The 18,373-nt window shown below is 38.1% G+C and overlaps 4 protein-coding genes and 1 non-coding gene across 5 annotated transcripts; 1 reads left to right on the top strand and 4 right to left on the bottom strand.

Moving 5' to 3' along the window:
- Positions 1–478: 478 nt before the first annotated feature.
- Positions 479–2,446, bottom strand: LOC114741524 (2-alkenal reductase (NADP(+)-dependent)-like). The gene is made up of 6 exons (XM_028929808.1): positions 2,091–2,446; positions 1,807–1,987; positions 1,553–1,719; positions 1,281–1,363; positions 1,060–1,186; positions 479–938 (listed from the first exon to the last, which is right to left on the bottom strand). Exons 1-6 carry the CDS (start codon positions 2,337–2,339, stop codon positions 684–686), a joined length of 1,062 nt encoding a protein of 353 aa, XP_028785641.1. The 5' UTR covers positions 2,340–2,446; the 3' UTR covers positions 479–683.
- Positions 2,447–3,738: 1,292 nt separating this feature from the next.
- Positions 3,739–6,446, bottom strand: LOC114741526 (2-alkenal reductase (NADP(+)-dependent)-like). Its single transcript, XM_028929810.1, has 6 exons — positions 6,152–6,446; positions 5,848–6,028; positions 5,538–5,704; positions 4,373–4,455; positions 4,151–4,277; positions 3,739–4,062 (listed from the first exon to the last, which is right to left on the bottom strand). The coding sequence occupies exons 1-6, from the start codon at positions 6,392–6,394 to the stop codon at positions 3,802–3,804; spliced, it is 1,062 nt and encodes a 353-aa protein (XP_028785643.1). The 5' UTR covers positions 6,395–6,446; the 3' UTR covers positions 3,739–3,801.
- A 5,217-nt stretch (positions 6,447–11,663) lies between these two features.
- TRNAN-GUU (transfer RNA asparagine (anticodon GUU)) lies at positions 11,664–11,737 on the bottom strand. Its single transcript has one exon. It is a non-coding gene; the product is annotated as a tRNA-Asn (tRNA).
- A 2,061-nt stretch (positions 11,738–13,798) lies between these two features.
- Positions 13,799–14,838, top strand: LOC114741525 (uncharacterized). Its single transcript, XM_028929809.1, has 2 exons — positions 13,799–13,841; positions 14,360–14,838. Exon 2 carries the CDS (start codon positions 14,369–14,371, stop codon positions 14,651–14,653), a length of 285 nt encoding a protein of 94 aa, XP_028785642.1. The 5' UTR covers positions 13,799–13,841; positions 14,360–14,368; the 3' UTR covers positions 14,654–14,838.
- A 372-nt stretch (positions 14,839–15,210) lies between these two features.
- On the bottom strand, positions 15,211–17,284 carry LOC114741503 (autophagy-related protein 8d). The gene is made up of 6 exons (XM_028929781.1): positions 17,186–17,284; positions 17,009–17,053; positions 16,349–16,404; positions 16,215–16,267; positions 15,607–15,725; positions 15,211–15,509 (listed from the first exon to the last, which is right to left on the bottom strand). Exons 2-6 carry the CDS (start codon positions 17,043–17,045, stop codon positions 15,412–15,414), a joined length of 363 nt encoding a protein of 120 aa, XP_028785614.1. The 5' UTR covers positions 17,046–17,053; positions 17,186–17,284; the 3' UTR covers positions 15,211–15,411.
- Positions 17,285–18,373: the final 1,089 nt, after the last annotated feature.

Genomic DNA, 18,373 nt, shown 5'->3' on the forward strand with positions numbered 1-18,373 from the left:
AACCACACGTTGTTTGCTAAGCTCTAAAAAAAAATTGAAGAAAGAGGGAAAGAAAAATAAATTAAACCTTAAGGAATTTAGTGGAAGCTGAGCAGATGGGATTAGAATCCCCTTTTGGTTAGTCTTTTGTTTTAGTTGGGCTTAGCCTTCTCTCTTGTAACCAAAAAAAAAAAATTAAACCTTGATGGTCGTACATGGGTCCTTTACCAAAGGCGGTAGGCCCTACCACAAAATTAGCTTCGCCAGCACACACATAAGCCCACGTTAATTATAGAAGGCTGCTAAATGTGAGACGAAGTTAGAAGCAAAGAAAACACCGATGCTTATTTGGTCAACACGATTTGTCTTTGCATAAATTTTTATTTATTTTGGCCTAAAAATTCCTACGTGTGTATTGGTAAAGCGAAGAATGAGAACAGAAATCAAAACAGACCGCTAGGCGCTAGCCCCATAGAATTCACGTTGGGAAAACAAAAATGGCGGAAATAATCCCTATGAACGGACTCTTTCTGAAAGAGACCCATATAAGATGAGATTCAGCAGGGAAAAACACACCATCGTTAATTGCTTCCAAATCAGGTAAGTTTCATAGAAGGACATAAATAAGAAGGGTTCAAAACACTTTACAAGCTGAATCTGAAGCATTTAGACCGTCACAAACACGACATGAATCATATCTCGAATTATGGCTTCACCTGAACAACAACTTTGCCAACATTGGAGCTTGTGAATAAGGAGGCTAAGCTCTCTAAAAAGCTCTCGATCCCCATGTTGATTTTAGTCTTGGTCTTGACTTTTCCTTCCTTGATGTATCTCTCCATTACTTCAGCGAATTCTCCAAATCGATGAGAATATGAAGCCAGCATAAAACCCTCCATCCTCACTTCCTTCCCCACCATGTTCAGCAGATTCCTCACCCCTTCCCTTTCTGTCCAAACCTGCATTTTCACATACATTCACATTCATACTTGACATTGCACTGTATTTAGAATTATAGCAAGCCAAAAAAAAACAGTCACAGATTATATAATACTGGAGCTTTATTGGTTGATTGATTACCTTGTTGTACTGGGATATCATTCCGCAAAGTGGTATGCGTGCGTACTTGTTGACATGATTAAGCACAGCTTCAAGCATCCTGCCCCCAACATTATCAAGGTAAACATCTATACCGTTTGGGAAATACCTGCATAATTCAACGTCCAACTCAAATGATGGAGTAATGAGGCGAAGGGTAAAAGACTGAAGTTGAACGAAGGCATAAGATTAATGAGGGACACCTGCTTAAAGCAGCGTCATAATCTGTTTCCTTGTGGTAATTGAATCCGTCATCATACCCAAATTCCTCTTTCATAAGCTTTATCTGTGAAACTCGCTCATTGGGTAATGAAATTTTTTATGGTAGGATAATCGCAATGAACAGAAGTACAGTGTCTATTTTTGGGTAGGGATGCCCAATTATTTTTATCCCTTAAATTAAAGTGGCTGAAAAGGAAATTAGCGAACGAAATGGAAGCAATGGATGATGTTGATGTTGGGTGGAGCAGAGTACCTTATCATCAGAGCCAGTACTTCCAATGACCCTGCAACCTCGAAGCTTAGCAAGCTGGCCAGCATACATTCCCACAGCTCCAGAAGCGGCAGAGACGAACACATTTGATCCTGGCTTTGGATCTCCCAGCACCTCTATGCCCACCCATGCCGCAAACCCTGGTACTCCTGAATCCAAACAAGCCAACCCATTCCGATGTTTATTTTACTGTATTCTCTTCTCAAAAGGAAGAAAAATTGACATTAAAAACCAACCCATGGAGCTTATGTAGTCAGGCAACGATATTCCAGAGTTTGGATCGAACTTTCTGAGCATCAAAGAGGACGTGACGCAGTACTCAGCAATGGGACAATTCGGATGAACCACAATATCACCCTCTTCATACTTACTGTCCTTGGATCGGATCACCCTTCCAATCCCAAAAGCTGATATCACCTGCACAAACACACACACACAGAGATATATCTTCAGTTGAAGAATCTGGGTTCATCTTAATTCATTTGTCAATTAAAGAGTGGAGTGGAAGAAACAAGTGTACGTGGTTAAGTTCAAATTGGACGGGGTCGCGAGAGCCACTCATTCTGGTGCGAAGGTATGGATCCACCGAAACAAAGAGGAGCTCCAGGGCAACATGGCCATCAGGGATTGAATCGGCGACCAGAGATAGCTTCACCGTTCGGAGTTTCAGATGATCGGAGGGCGGAACCCCCTCCGCTGCATAAGCTGCCATGTACCATTCTCTGCTTTCCACCTCCGTTTTCGCTTCATTTCCACCACCACCTCCCATTCTATTATTTACTTCGCCCCTTGCTTGGGATGTATCTCCTTTTCCTAATGATCATAATCGGCCATTATCATCCATTCGTTCTAACTTCTAATCTCCATTTTCATTTCATTAATTATTATTATCATTATTCTTCCCGCTGCTTTACCTGTGGATATGTTCAAGAGCAATAATTGTTTGGTTCTTTTTTGACAAGTGCTGATGTGATTCACGCTTCACATCTAAATAAATCACATATTTTTTTAATTTAAAAATTTTGCATGCCGTTTTCCGAAGATTAGAAGATACTGATACTTTAACCCCCCCACAAAAAAAAAAAACACTGTAGAATCATCGTTATATTTATTAATTTTACAAAAGGGGGAATTTCAAAAACAGAAGGATGCATGAAAAAGACAAAACTGTGAATTGGACATTCCAAACGGGCCCATACTTTGGGAAGGTTATGCAGCTGGCCTGGTGCTGTGTTTTGATTTTTTTGGGTGGTTTTTTTTTTTGGGGGGGGGCTAATCAAAAATTAAAAATTAAAAAGAAAAAGAAACCTTTATGCGCCATTGTCCAGCAGAATATGACATCTTAAATGGCTATGCTGTGGGTCCCACGATGGTTTACAAATAATGCAATGGTCTATTATTACAATTCTGATATAACATTAATTAGTATTTGTTTTTTTCACTTAATTTATTTAAACATCGCAGTAGTATATTCAGTGGATTTTATCTAATTATTTAACACGAATGCGTTGAACAAAGCATTTCAATTGACTTGAGTGAGCTGCATATATTTGTATAAAGATTAGGATGACCAATGCTCCTTCCACTCATCAACAATGTAATTTGTTACAGTCTTAATTTCATACATATATTAATGACAATGATTTAATCATAAAATGTTGTACCATACATGCATAAACACGTACGCATATTTCGAAAAGATCCAATCACAACGAAATAATGAACTGCTTTTTATCCAATCTGGTAATTATCTAATGTATAGTTAATAATAAATATTTATATAAATATGAATTTCATCATCTATTGGAGCATGCAATTTCAAAACGCCGAAAAAAATGCGGGAAATGTTTGTTTTATATAAATATACAAGCGTGTACTTTTAATCTTTATCGTTTTTCATTTTTCGTGATTTGATATAAAAAGGAAGTGAATTAAAAGATTGCTCAATACAAAATACATATTTAGTAAAACTACGATCAGCACGTAAGCATATTATCTGGCTAAAAAAAAAAAATTAAGTTGAAAGGCTTAACATATATCTTCTGTCCGTGCTCCTCGATCGACTTTGAACAAGTAAAATGCATAATGCTGTTTGTTTTCATAGTTTTGTAATTAACCACATATTTTGATATTATTGAAAACTACAAAAGTCAACCACAAATACAAAAGTCAGATAATTAAGTTTCATACATAAACAGGAGGCGTGATTAATTAAACAGAAATGGGATTAACTAAACACGTGGCTTAACCTGAATAATCACTTTGCCATCATTGGAGCTTGAGAAGACAGAGGCTAGGCTGTCTAAAAAGCTGTGAATGCCCAGATTGATTTTATTCCTGGACTTCACTTTCCCTTGTTTCATGTAACCTTCCATTGCCGCAGCGAACTCTCCAAAACGATGCAAATGGGAGCGAACCATAAAACCCTCCATCCTCACTTCCTTCCCCACCATGTTCAACAAATTCCTCACCCCTTCTCTTTCCCTCCAGACCTGCATTAAATATGAACAGGATTATTCGATAATTACACACACACACACACATGTACTGCAGTTTTATTGATTAATTGAAAGGGATTACCTTATTGTATTGGGATATCATTCCGCAAAGCGGTATGCGTGCAAACTTGTTGACGTGGTTAAGTACAGCTTCCAGCATCTTGCCTCCCACATTGTCCACGTAAACATCTATACCGTTTGGGAAATACCTGCAAATATCTCATTTTAATTCCCAACCTAGTTAATCATGTACGCCTACTAATCAAAACACAGAGAGAAAAAGATGAAGCAGGCATATATACACCTGCTTAAAGCAGCATCGTAATCTGTTTCCTTGTGGTAGTTGAATCCGTCGTCGTAACCAAACTCCTCTTTTATCAGCTTCACCTGCCAATTCGTTCCATTATTATACTCATCAACTGCTACTTGTTTTATTTTCAACTATGATTTTAGGAGTAATTTTTATATTTTAGCCATATATAACCATAGCAGTTTAATTTTATTGAAGACTAAAATTAACGAAGCAAATAATCGAAGAATGAAAGAAGTAGCCCTCCTTTTTCTCTCTTAGCTAAGTTGGCTCTTGAATCCTGCCCTGACACAATGCGTTTAAATGTGTGTGTGAATCGTTCGTGTATATTATACACTTAGTACATTTTGATATGTTTCAATTTTAAAAGATGCTGAATATATAGTAAACATGACCTTTTAATCGGCAGCTATATATTTAAAAGAATAATGATCTGTGACAAAATTATAGTCTTCGTATATTATGAAGAGGCTAAAACTCACATCATGCTAACTCTCCGTACATAGATCGAGAGGCGTTGTTATTTTATGATTTTTTTTTTTTTTGTGGTTCAAAAGCTGTTAATATGATATTATGATTTGAGAACTCATGTTCTTGGCCACGCATTAAGATTTCCGACACAGGGGCCAACTTTTGCGCACATATCTGGATTTTCATTGCACGTCTCCTTGAGATGTGACACCCCAACAAATCTCCACCAGCTTATTTTCTCATTTTCCTACTGACTTTTGTAAAATATCTGTCCCATGACTTGGTATGCCACTAATAATCCAATTTAAACCATCATTATTGTGCGAGAATTGTCCGCGTGTTTGGTGAACTGTGCATGAAAAACCATCTGACTCATGTATCAGGAGAATAGCACAAACTACCTCACAAAAACCATCATTACGATGTATGATCAAAAAGCGCAGCTCATGAGGCGTATTATTATTTTTTTTTTCGTGATACCATGAGTGCGTATTAAAATATAGAGATAATTACAATCAAGTCCTAAAAAAATATAATTATTAAAAATTCTTCATAACAATCTAAAAAACTTATGATGAAAACTTTTAAAATAGAAAATAATAATTTTTTAGACTTATTTTGTAATTATCTTTTAAAAAAAAAACGTATTGTAATTCTCCCAAAAATATACGAGTGTCTGTGTAAGTACCTTGTCATCGGAGCCAGTGCTGCCAATAACCCGGCAGCCGCGGAGCTTGGCGAGTTGGCCGGCAAACATTCCCACACCACCGGACGCAGCAGAGATGAAGACATTGGATCCTGGCTTTGGTTCCGCCAGCACCTCTATACCCACCCACGCTGCAAACCCTGGCACTCCTGCGTCCAACCATAGCTTTCATGCTCAACTTATTTCCCAACATGTTTAAGTAATTTTGCGTTATATGGTAAAGTGCAACAATAATTTTTTTTTTTTAGGTTGTATCCAAACCAGCAATAAATATTATCATCCTGAAACCTACCCAAGCAGCTTAGGAAATCAGGCAATGAAATGGCAGTGTTGGGATCAATTTTTTTGAACATGTGGGACTTCACCACGCAGTACTCTGCTACGGGTATAAATGGATGAAGCACAATGTCGCCCTCCTCAAACTCACTGTTCTTGGATCGTACCACCTTCCCAATCCCAAAAGCCGTGATCACCTGCATACATACGCACATGTATATATAAATCAAAATCTGCAGGGTTCTTTTTTTTTTTTTTTTTTGGACCAGCAAGGGTTCTTGTTTATTTTAAGTATCCGGTAAAGAATTGCCAGAGCGTACCTGGTTGAGTTGGTACGGGTCAGAGTGGAGGCCGTCGAGGAGGCCGGTCATTCTGGAGCGAAGATATGGGTCGATGGAAACGAAGAGGAGCTCGAGGGCGAGGTGGCCGTCCGGGATGGCGTCGGCGGCTAGCGATAGCCGGACTGTTCGGAGCTTGAGATGATCGGAGGTGGGAACACCCTCCGATGCATACGATGCCAAGTACCATTCTCTGCTCTCAACCTCATCACATATCTCTCCCATTCTTCCACTTTTTTCCTTCTTTGGCCACCAGACGCTTCTTCCACTTTAATACTCTCTCGCAAAGCAGAGGTACTCACATGGCCTATTTTTTTATAATTATATCGTATAAAAAAGAAAAGAGAGAGTGGTATCAAAAAGTAATCACCGCAACACACACGAGACACTAATTTATAGGGAAAAAAAAATACAAGGCAACATATAAAAACTATAAAATGATACTACCGCCATCTTTGAGCACGAGTGAGACTGAGATTACAAGCCTATGCTCGCATCCCTTATTTCCACCGTCAGGTCCCTTCCCTGTTAGACAGAAGATAATGCATTCACATAGATAAAGACTGGCAGTAATCAATTTTAAAATATATAAATAATATGTATGCAAATGAGGATACGATTTTTTTTTATTATTTTGGTAAAACAAAATTGGAAAATAATTTAAAGATATGAACCTAAGCTATTACGTACAAACAAACAAACAAACAACAAGCCTTATCCCACTAGGTGGGGTCGGCTACATGAATCACACGACGCCATCGTGCTCTGTCAACAACCCAATCCTTAGATATGTTGTTGATTAGGAGGTCTCGTTCAATGACCTCATTCAGCGTTCTTCTCGGTCTTCCCCTGCCTCTTTTTATGGGACTCCATCTTGTTTGATCCACCCTCCTCACCGGGGCCTCCAAAGGCCTTCTCTGCACATGTCCAAACCATCTTAAGCGATTTTCAACCATTTTCTCTTGGATAGGTGCCACACCGACTCTTGTCCTGATCTTTTCATTTCGAATCCTATCTTTTCTTGTATGACCACACATCCATCTCAACATCCTCATTTCTGCTACTCCGACTTTGTGCTCTTGTTTTCCCTTTATTGCCCAACATTCACTACCATACATCATAGCTGGTCTTATAGCAGTCCGATAAAATTTTCCTTTAAGTTTCTCAGGTACCTTCTTATCGCAAATAACTCCGGTAGCTTTCCTCCACTTTAACCAGCCAGCTTGTATTCTATGAGAAATGTCTCCATCAATTTCCCCATCCTCCTGTATAATGGATCCTAGGTATTTAAACTTTGATACTTGAGGAATAATTTGCTCTCCCATCCTCACCTCCAAATCCCTATTACCTTGCCTCCCTCCAAAATCACAATGCATATATTCTGTTTTGTTCCTACTCAAACGGAAACCTTTCGACTCCAAAGTCCTTCTCCATAACTCCAAACTAGTGTTAATCTCTTCTTTTGATTCCGCCATAAGAACTATATCATCCGCGAAGAGCATGGACTTAGGGATTCTTTCTTGAACAGGTTTAGTTAGAACATCCAGAACAATGTTGAACAAGTACGGACTCAGAGAGGATCCCTGATGTAGGCCAATCTTAATAGGGAAGTCCTTTGTCTCCCCCCCAGGCGTCCTTACACTGGTAGTTACCGCCTTATACATATCTTGTATGACTTTGATATACGCAACCCGTACACCTTTCTTTTCCAAAGCCTTCCACAATACTTCTCTTGGCACACGATCATAAGCCTTTTCCAGGTCAATAAAAACCATATGTAAATCTCTTCTTTTACTTCTATATCTCTCCATTAACCCTCTTAGTAAATAGATTGCTTCCGATGTGGATCTCCCTGGCATAAATCCAAATTGGTTTTCCGAAATAGAAGTCTCCAACCTCAATCTATATTCCATCACTTTTTCCCACAACTTCATTGTATGACTCATAAGTTTTATCCCCCTGTAGCTTGCACAGTTTTGAATGTCTCCTTTATTCTTGTAAATAGGAACTAAAATGCTTTTCCTCCACTCATCCGGCATATTTTTAGAGCGTAGAATTTCATTAAAAAGCTTGGTTAGCCACGCCTCCCCCTCATCGCCCAAACATTTCCAAACTTCAATAGGGATACCATCAGGCCCAACGGCTTTTCCATTGTCCATTTTCTTGAGAGCCGCCTTAACCTCTCCGATACGTATCCTGCGGTAGAAAGCCAAATTCCGATCATCTTCGTTAATTAGCAAGTCCTGCAAGTCCTGAGTCGCATAATTGCTTCCCTCATTAAACAACTTGTAAAAGTAAGCCTCCCATCTGTCCTTAATATCACCATCAGTAACTAACACTTTACCATCTTCATCCTTTATACACTTTACTTGGTCCAGATCTCTCTTTTTCCTCTCCCTTTGCTTCGCGATCTTGTAAATATTTCTTTCTCTCGTCTTTGTTCCTAACTCCTGATAAAACCCTTCATAAGCTTTAGTACGTGCTTCGCTCATTGCTCTCTTTGTCTCTTTTTTAGCCAACTGATACTTTTCCTGGTTCTCTACACTATTGCACAAGTGTATGGCCTTAAAACAATCTTTTTTTTTGTTTGACTTTCTTTTGCACACTCTTATTCCACCACCAAGTCTCCTTATCTCTTTGACCAGGACCTTTGGATTCTCCCAAAATTGCTTTAGCTACCAAACGAACCCTTGAAGCTATTTCTTCCCACATCATGTTTGCATTTCCCTGCAACTCCCAATTCCCTTCCTTCAAAAGAGTCCTTTTGAATAACTCCTGCTTCTCTCCTTTTAACTGCCACCACTTAATCCTGGGTTTTGCCACTTGATGGTACTTTTGCCTGGTACTCTTAAAACATACATCAAGGATAAGTACTCTATGTTGGGCACTCACCCCGTCTCCTGGAATCACTTTGCAATTAGTACACAATCTTCTGTCCGGATTCTTAACAAAAAGAAATCAATCTGTGATTTTGAGACACCACTTTTATACGTGATTAAATGCTCCTCTCGCTTCTTAAAACAAGTGTTGACAATCTTAAGATCGTATGCAAGAAAAAAATCGAGAATAGATTGTCCTCCACTATTAAGCTCCCCAAAACCAAAACCACCATGGGCCCCACTGAATTGTCCTACTTCTTTACCAACATGTCCATTAAAGTCCCCACCAATAAAATTTTTTTCTTCGAGTGGTATGCTTTGAATCAAGCCCTCCATATCTTCCCAAAACTTATCTTTAAGGTGTGTCTCTGCCCCAACCTGAGGTGCATAGGCACTAATGATATTGATAGTATCCTTTCCAACAATTACTCTTAACGATATTATTCTGTCCTCAAACCTTTTAACCTCTACCACGTTTTTTTTCCATGTCCCATCAGCGATGATACCAACCCCATTCCTTGTGCTCACCTTTCCTGTGTACCAAAGTTTATACTCTCCAAGTTCCTTGGCAGCTTCTCCAGTCCATTTGGTTTCTTGGAGGCATAAGATATTAATCCTTCTGTCCCTCATAACTCCTGCTACTTCCATAGATTTCTCATTTAACGTCCCAATATTCCAAGTGCCAAATCTAATTTCAGTTTCATGAACTAACTTCTTTAGCCGCCTCCGTCCAAGAGAGTGCGGTAGCCCTTGCTCATTTAACACTATATCCGGGCGACGATGCAGTGGCTCTAGCTCATTTCTCACTGTACTCGAGCCATACAGCGCGTCACATCTGGGCAACGACCTAGCATTAGCATAATTACTTCGTTGATCCATGTTCATGAGATTCGACGGGTTTTTACGTTGGCTGTCGAGGGCCTAACACAACCCTCCTCCTTTATCCGGGCTTGGGACCGGCTATACAACATAGGCGGAGTTAACCTAAGCTATTACGTACCTGGTCTTAAAAACTAATATGATAGAGACATTTTATGTTCATCTTTCTAATTTCTACTGCACAATAATATTTATGACTTTTTCTGGAGTGCGATATTCTGTTTCCTAGTATGCCCACCATGCGGAACAGTGAACGCAGCGAAGACAGTGATTTTCGTTTTTTTTTTCCTTTCAAAACGGGACTCCACGAAGTTCAGGGTTGGAGCCCCCACACATTATTTTTGATAATTTCCTTTCCAGCTAAATGGCGGGAGACGTCTGATTATCCAGATGTTAAGAGGTAGACAGTGGATATCACGAGAGTAAACTCTTTTTGCGTACGCCAACCCGTCGTACGTAGTTCATACTTCGTAGGCGTGAAACAACCAAGTTTCATACAAAGGTACAGAAGAAATAAGGTTCGAACATTATATGAATAAAAAGCATGTATTAATCAAATGCCGGGCTTAACCTGAACAATCACTTTGCCAACTTTCTTTCAATTCCCAGTTAGTTGACTCTACTATATTGTTGGACCACACTTTCCCTTCTTCGACGCGTCCTTCCATTGCGGCAGCCGAGTCCCCAGAGCGATGCAAACAAGAAGCAAGCATAAGGCCCTCCATATCCTCACCGGGTCCCCATTCGGTGCTCATCAGGTGATGACCTGATGAGCAATCTGGACTGTCCAGATCTCCAGATTAATCTGAACGGTCCAGATTTAATATTATTAAATAATTATTTTAAAATAAAAAAATTATATTTTTAAATAATGATAGTTAAGAGATTATTTTTATTTTTTATCCTATACCTATTAAAATAATTATTTTTTAAAAAATAAAAAATAAATCTGGACCGTTCAGATCTAATCTGGACGGTCCAGATCTGATGAGCATTGGGTGCTCATCAGTAAATCGTATCCTTACCACCTTCTACACCATGTCCGCCAGATTCCCCGATCATTCCCTCTCTTTCTGTCCGCACATTCGTTTTCACACTGTAAATTAGTGTTACTTGAAACTATTGCAGGAAAAGGAAAGAAACGCAGGTTGGTGATACAGCAGATATGAATGGAGATTCATGAATATTGTTACCTTGTCATATTGAGATATCATTCCGCAAAGAGGAGTGCGTGCGTGCGTAATTGTTGGCATGATTAAGTACAGCTTCAAGCATCTTCCCACCAACACTGTTCAGATACGCTTGGGAAGTACCTGCAAATTGAAGTCATTATAATTTCCAATTCATTTAATCAGTCTGGTAAAATTAAAAAATTGAAGGGGACGCATTGGTGAGAGAAAAAGATGAACTATACATATAGGGATACCCCTGTATCAATTAATAGCCAAGATCAGAAAACTGGTAATGGGAATTATCGCAAGTTAGTTGCCGAATGGCGTGAACTACACAGGAGCGCAGGTGCATTGCGGCTTGCCCCAAAAGAAGATATCATGTGAGCAGGCGACCTTGCCAGTCTGCCCAGTAAAATTTGACAGGCAGCTACGAGAGAAGGACCCCTGTCTGAGACTTGGCACTTTGTCCGTTGCGGAGAAGGTCATTATGAAGCAGGCATTTTTTCATCCTTAACTGCGGGTCCCTGGTTGAAAAATGAAGATGCGAAAAATACATTAATAAATCGCTAGAAGGAGGGCTTGAACCTCCGACCTTGTGGTTAACAGCCACACGCTCTAACCAACTGAGCTATTCCAGCAGCTGGTACTCGGAATCATCAGTTCTATACATAAATAGTAAGTTGGGATTTTTTTTTCCTGGCCCCACTTAACACAACTAAGAAATTAAATATTACTCCCTCTATTCCTTATTATGAGAGGCAATTGTAAAGTATATCATGTTCCTTATTATAAGAGACACTTATAGGTTGTCTCAAATTTTATGTGTTAATTTCCTATTTTATCCCTATTTAATTACTCATATTACTCATATAATTGTATTTAATTCCTATTCATTCTCTCCCCCACACATTATCTCTCTTCCACATAAATGAGGGTATTGTTGGCAAAAACGTTACACTCTTTACATATTTATTGCACCTAACTAATTTTAACTAATTTTTTAAATAATGTGATTTAGTTAATTGTATATTATAAAACGGACCGGAGGGAGTAATTAAATGTGATTTTAATTCCAATATATTTAATTCGTTTATATTATAAGCTTATTATAAATTCAATTTGAAAAAAAACCAACAAGAGGATAAGCATTTTGCATTTTCAAGTTATGGATACATATTTTTTAATTGTGAAAGTATAAATCTCTGTGATTATTTTTTTAGGATTTGAAATGTGAATCATATTGTTTTTCCGATCATGTTGGTTGAAATATCACCTTAAATATTATCGATGATTGAGGCGATAACAAAAGGGGAATATATCGGAAATATTATGAGTGATTTCTTTTAAAAATAAGAAATTTGACGTCTCAGACTTTTTTTCGGGGCCAAATTTGACGTATAAAACTGGACGTTCAATTCCAACAGCTAAGGCTTCATACTAATTTTCGTTTCGGCCATATTTTTTGGACTAACAATGTTATTATCTTATTCTCCCCTTGAAATTAGATAAGAGATAAAATCTATATACACGGTATTTAATATAAGAATTAGTTAATTAATTAAAATAAATTTAAAAAATTAATTAAATTAGTTATTTGTAATAAATAGGTACTATTTTTTCTAAGATATCTCTATTAATTACACGTATTAGTTAGAACTACAAATGGATAAAATTTTAACATATACAACAACTATAAAAAATTAAGGACTACCTTAAAAAAATATAAGACACAAAATAGATTGTAGTCTTATTTAAAACTAAATTAAATATCAAACTAACTCTTATACTGAGAAATCAAACTAAAATGAAAATTGAAAACGAAAAAAGTGTTACCATGATGAGGTTTGTTTTCCTTCCTTTTTTGGTAAATAAAAGTTTAGATAAGTTGGTCTCGGAGACTTATCAGAATCAGAGAATGTCTCTTTATAAGATATGAACTGATTTCTTATTAACCACACCAATTCTTATTAGTGTTACACTGAGGAGTTGAGGGAACAGGTAAATTAAAATGAGAGGATTTTATTTTTTTGGGAAGAAAAAAGAAACCATTACTAAGAATAATCATATTGACGTGACAGGCGTGTATATTATATATATATATATATATATATATATCTGACTCTCTCTGTCTCTGCGAGGACCAAAGATTTGCATCTAGAAGATTAATTAGAAGAGAATCAGGGGAAATCAAAGATCTGCATTTAAAAAAAAAAAACTATATAAGCAATATTTTTTATCAGCCAAAAAATTCTATCTGATAGTGATATTTATCGATTTTTAATATTTACTGGAAAAGGGTTAATTGAATGTATTCATTATCTTTTTGGGATTTATTCATCTATAGATAATTTTTTTAGATGAAATAATATCTAAATACAAAGGGAGTAAATGGCGATTTGAATTACATTACTGGTCAAAAAACTGGCGATATGAATTATTATGAAATAGACAAAATCAGAGAAAGAGAGAGATGGCGTGGTGGAAGAGGAATCCTCTTTTCCGCTCGCACACGTAAGGCAGTGAAACTGTGAAAGTGATCCCACCGCGTGCTGACCTGTGCCCATTTATTATTATCTATATATTTACCAGCGCAAGTCTTTTTCCCTCGCACGCGCCAAACTCCAAATCTACCTGCACCCATCCTCTCAAATCAATCAATCTTCCCAGTTCCTTCATTTGCTGTCGGAGCTTCTTTGGGCCCTCCGCCACCCTCCTCGTTCCTCCAGATCATCCCCACCAAAGGTATATATTCACCGTTTGTTTTATCTCTTCTCTCTCCTTATTTACCCCTCTCTCTTCTGTTCATTCCCCGCTCTTGATTTTTCTGGATTCTGGACTCCTCCGTCTCACTTGTTCCCTCTTTTCTAACCACGTCGTAATTCCTTTTTCCCTTCACCCTCGCCAATGTTTTCAAGCACGAATCCATCATGCAATCCGCCGAATGGTATATTGGCCTTTGGGTGAATAGATCCCACTTTGAAAACCCAAGAAATCTTCCCCAACATAAACCCTCGATTTCTCTGTTGGCTGTGGCCAAGCTTTTATAAACAAATCTCGTTGATTTCTCATATCGGATGTCACAATCCACTCCCCCAGGCTTGGACTAGGTGTTTTTGACTGAATTTATTGCTACCTGCACTCCAAATAAGCTAATGAATGATTATTTACTCAATTTCCTTTGATATTCTATTGTTAGTTGTCCATAGTCTTCAATTAGCATGCATAATTATTGATTAGCTTTTTATTTTTTGGAATCGAAGAAGAACCTAATGGGAAGCAAAGCTCCGAATTGGGCAGACCAGTGGGGAGCGGGTGGGTTCGGGAGTGAGGACGAGAATGAGCAGGTGAAGAAGCGAAGCGGCAGCAGCAAGATGGCCGATGCGAAAGCAAAAGCATCGGCGGGAATGGACAAAGCCAAAGCGGCGGCAGTGGTGGGCGCTGACAAAGCCAAGGAGGCGGCAGTAGTGGGAGCCATGAAACTCAAGAGCGGCACCTCCGCTGGTCTCAAATGGGTCAAGAATCAATATCAAAAGAGGGCTTCTTCCTCCAAGTGAACCTTCCCCATTCTCTCCCTCCACCTTCCGACACTGTGATTCCACCATGCCTATAATTTCATCCTCCTCCGACTGTCTTTTGTTCTTTCTTATAGCTTTTACTGGCCTTTCCATATGCACTAGAGATCTAATTTTGCTTCAGACTTTACTTGAACATGAACGTATTTTTTCTTATTTTACCTGAATACTTCGCATTTCGAATGTCATATCCTTGATTAATTAATCTTTTAATTCAAGTTGCATCGGTAGCACTTCTCCACTTTGCCATCCCTTGATTTTTTAACGGCTTTCAACGCCGGCAGAACTCGCTTTCGTGCACTACTTTCCCAATCAAATTAAATACAAACCATAGCGTGTTTCAACTAAGTATCATTTATTCGCATCTAATTTATTTTTCTCTTTTTGGTAGGTATTCAGATGTAATTTACTAATTTCTGTTAAGGGCTTACGCAACTTTCTCAATAATGAACATGATGAGCAATGACATGTTTTTAACATATTAAAATTAAATAAATTCATAAATTGTCGCACAGGACTTGATGCGAATAGTACCCCTCCGGCATAATCTTACATCTGAATGCAATTGCAAGCCTATATTCAATATCCTGTTACAGTCGTTTCAGAAAAAGCCGCAGTATTCATAAAGAAAAACAAGGTTAAAAATACAGAAGAATTTACAACCATACTAGCTTCTTCCCACAGCTTATTTATTTTCTTTTTGGGAAGACGTATTTACATGGATTGCTGCACGCCATAATTCAGATCAAAGTCCCAAATGTGTTTTCCCCGCTGTAAGTCATATACAGGAATCCATCTTCATCCTTATTTTCCTCGTAAACCGCAGACATAATAGCAGCTACATGGACAGAAACCACTTTATCAGATCACAAATTACCAACAAAAATACCCACCACTCAAACAAAATGAATACAGAAAAGTCCTGCTTAATTTACCAGTTGGAGGTAAAATGTTCTTGACAAAAATGAAGATGGCTTTCTCAGGACTCAACTTGATTCTCTTCCGAACTACATACACAAACTGGCCAACAGTCAAATCAGCCGGAACCAGATACCTACAGGGGAAAAAGTTTTATACAATAAATAAAATTGAAAAGGGAGTGAAACAAGATATATAAAAGGTGAACGTAGGTCATCCTGATCCTAACATCCATAACAGAACATAGAACACTCAGGATTGATTGCCAAGAGAATTCAAAGCATCTATGAGAGATAATACTAAAAGAATACTATTTCTTCCATGCTTAAAAAAGGCTGTAGAACATTTGGTTGGATTAAGTCAAAGATCAATTGCGATGCTTCATTCATTTCTAGGAAGGACGCTATGTTAAGAGGTCTAACAATTAGAGGGAAGATCCATTAAGAGTTAAGATCAGTGCAGGCGAAAACTAGTAAGACCAGATTTGGACATTCTGACCAAACTGCTGAGAGCAAAGCTCCTTGCATTGAACACCATGAGAACGCTGTCAAATCAGTGCACGCTTACAAAACATCAGATCATGCAATAGGCCATGTTAAAGAGTAAAACAGAGGCAGAAACTAACTTTTTCTTGTCAATCTCAGGAACATCGCTCTTTTCAGCCCTTTCAACAATCACCTATGCCAAAATATCAACCAATTTAATAAGCAATAAGTAAGAATACAATGACAAATTCACACAACTGAAATGAAATCTCACTGGTATTCTATCTGGATACTTCTCTCTAATTCGAGCCGCTTCAGCCTGTCTCCTTTCTGCCACATAATATTTGTATATTTAATACTGAACAGAAGTTGGACAAACAGAGAGGGGGGGCTTGAAAGCCTTAACGAAGCTAGGGATGACGTTTATTCGATACAGACTTTTAGAAAGCTTCATATGGATAAAAACAAGATGACATATATGTCAAAACACCAGTAAGCAATAAAATGGTATAACCCACACCTTAACAACCGACCCCATTCAAAACTATTTCGGGCACCAAGTATATATATTTCAATGCACAAACTCAACATTTCTGCCCAAGGTAGATGGAACCAGCGCGGGGAAAGAAACCCTCGATTGATTAAAACTTTGTATCTTTTTTTTTCCCCAGAAAAGGACGAGCACTGGGATTCCAAAATACTAAGTCTCGCAAATGAAATTTCGCACTTTAATACATAGATTTTGGATAATTATGAGATAGAAACAAAATTTCATATTTTAACAAATTCCAACAAGGAAATAAAAAGGCCGATGTCTACAAACTGGCTCGAACAAAATACAGATTTCTCATATACGAAATCCTATCCAACAATCTAAAAAACATAACCAAAATTAAAGAAACGGGAACAAAAGAAAAAAAAGATAAAAACAAACCAAGGGGATGCTCCATCTTGAACGAACTCTTTGCCATGGCAATGTCTGCGAGAATGAAAACAGGTAAATACCTTATAACAGAGTTAGGGTTTTCTATGAATGGAGCGATTGATCAATCAAACAAAGGAAGGAAGAGCAAATTAACTTAAAACACAAGGGTGAACCAGTAATGCTAACCAGACGAAAAAAGAACGGCAACGAGCGAGAAAACGAGTAGAGCTGGAGGAACTCCAGAATAATCACATCGAGCGAACGCCCAGAGGACGAATTCGACTGCAAGTTAAGGAAAAGCTTGTTAATTACGTTCCGACTTCCGTCTTGCATACGCTGCCTGTGTGCGCGCGAGCGCCTTTTTCTTTTTGGGCCTGAGCCGCTGTGGCCTGTGGTTATTGGAGGTCCATTTTAATCCATCATTCCCGGGGTGCTTTCTGGGGGAGTGGGGGGACTATAAATCATTAAATTGTACTGCAAAATGTAAGAAAATAAACTTATATGCATTATATATATTTAAATTACAGAATTGAAATACCCTACTAAATATATGTATAATTTATAATAATAATAATAATAAAACATGCGTATACTTTTTATAATTTTTAGTTCAGTTATTGATTCTTTATCTTTTAAATATAGTGTTTTTTTATTAAAACAGTAACAATACAGCGCGTTATTTTTAAGCAAATAATTCGGTGTTGAATTTAAAAATAAATTTTGTAGGAATGAGACAAATAGGTATTGATTCTATTGGAACGAGTGACTCTATATTAGTAGATCTTTAAGCATAAACTTTTAGGTTAAATTTCATGTGAATGTAAAAAAGCCTTGAGCAAATCTACTTTGATTGGATCTAAGAATAATGGAATGTAATCCAAGAGTTGTGGAAATACGATATGGTATTAAAAAATTAGGAGGAAAAAAAACTAAAAATATTTTTAATTAGAAGAATAGACATTAACTACCTAAAAATACAAGAAAGATCAAACTGGTGATCTTCATGTGACTAGTCATAAGAGGTGGGCCCAAAAACAGACAGAGAGTCTGCGAGTGTGGGCCTTGTGGTGACGGGTCGTGAGGTTGGGTCGCCCCTTCTAAACCGACCCTTCACCGCCCTTTGCTCCTTCACGCTTTACCGTACTTAGCTTCATGTTGGCATGGCTTGTTTTAATCTCACGCCACGCTTTTCACAATCTTCCCATTTCTCTCTTTATATATAGAAGCCTGGGCTGGACGAGGCCTCCATCTCGTAGTAACATGGGAAGGTGTTTGTGCGCCCAGAGACGAGAAGGTGATGAGCAGCAATATTACAGCAGAGGATCCTGCGGGGAGACATGTTTGATGAGAACCCTAAAGGAGTATAGGGGCCGC

Source organism: Neltuma alba, unplaced genomic scaffold, assembly GCF_004799145.2.
Source record: "Neltuma alba isolate B1F8T4 unplaced genomic scaffold, ASM479914v2 tig00003408_pilon, whole genome shotgun sequence".
Lineage (NCBI taxonomy): Eukaryota > Viridiplantae > Streptophyta > Magnoliopsida > Fabales > Fabaceae > Neltuma > Neltuma alba.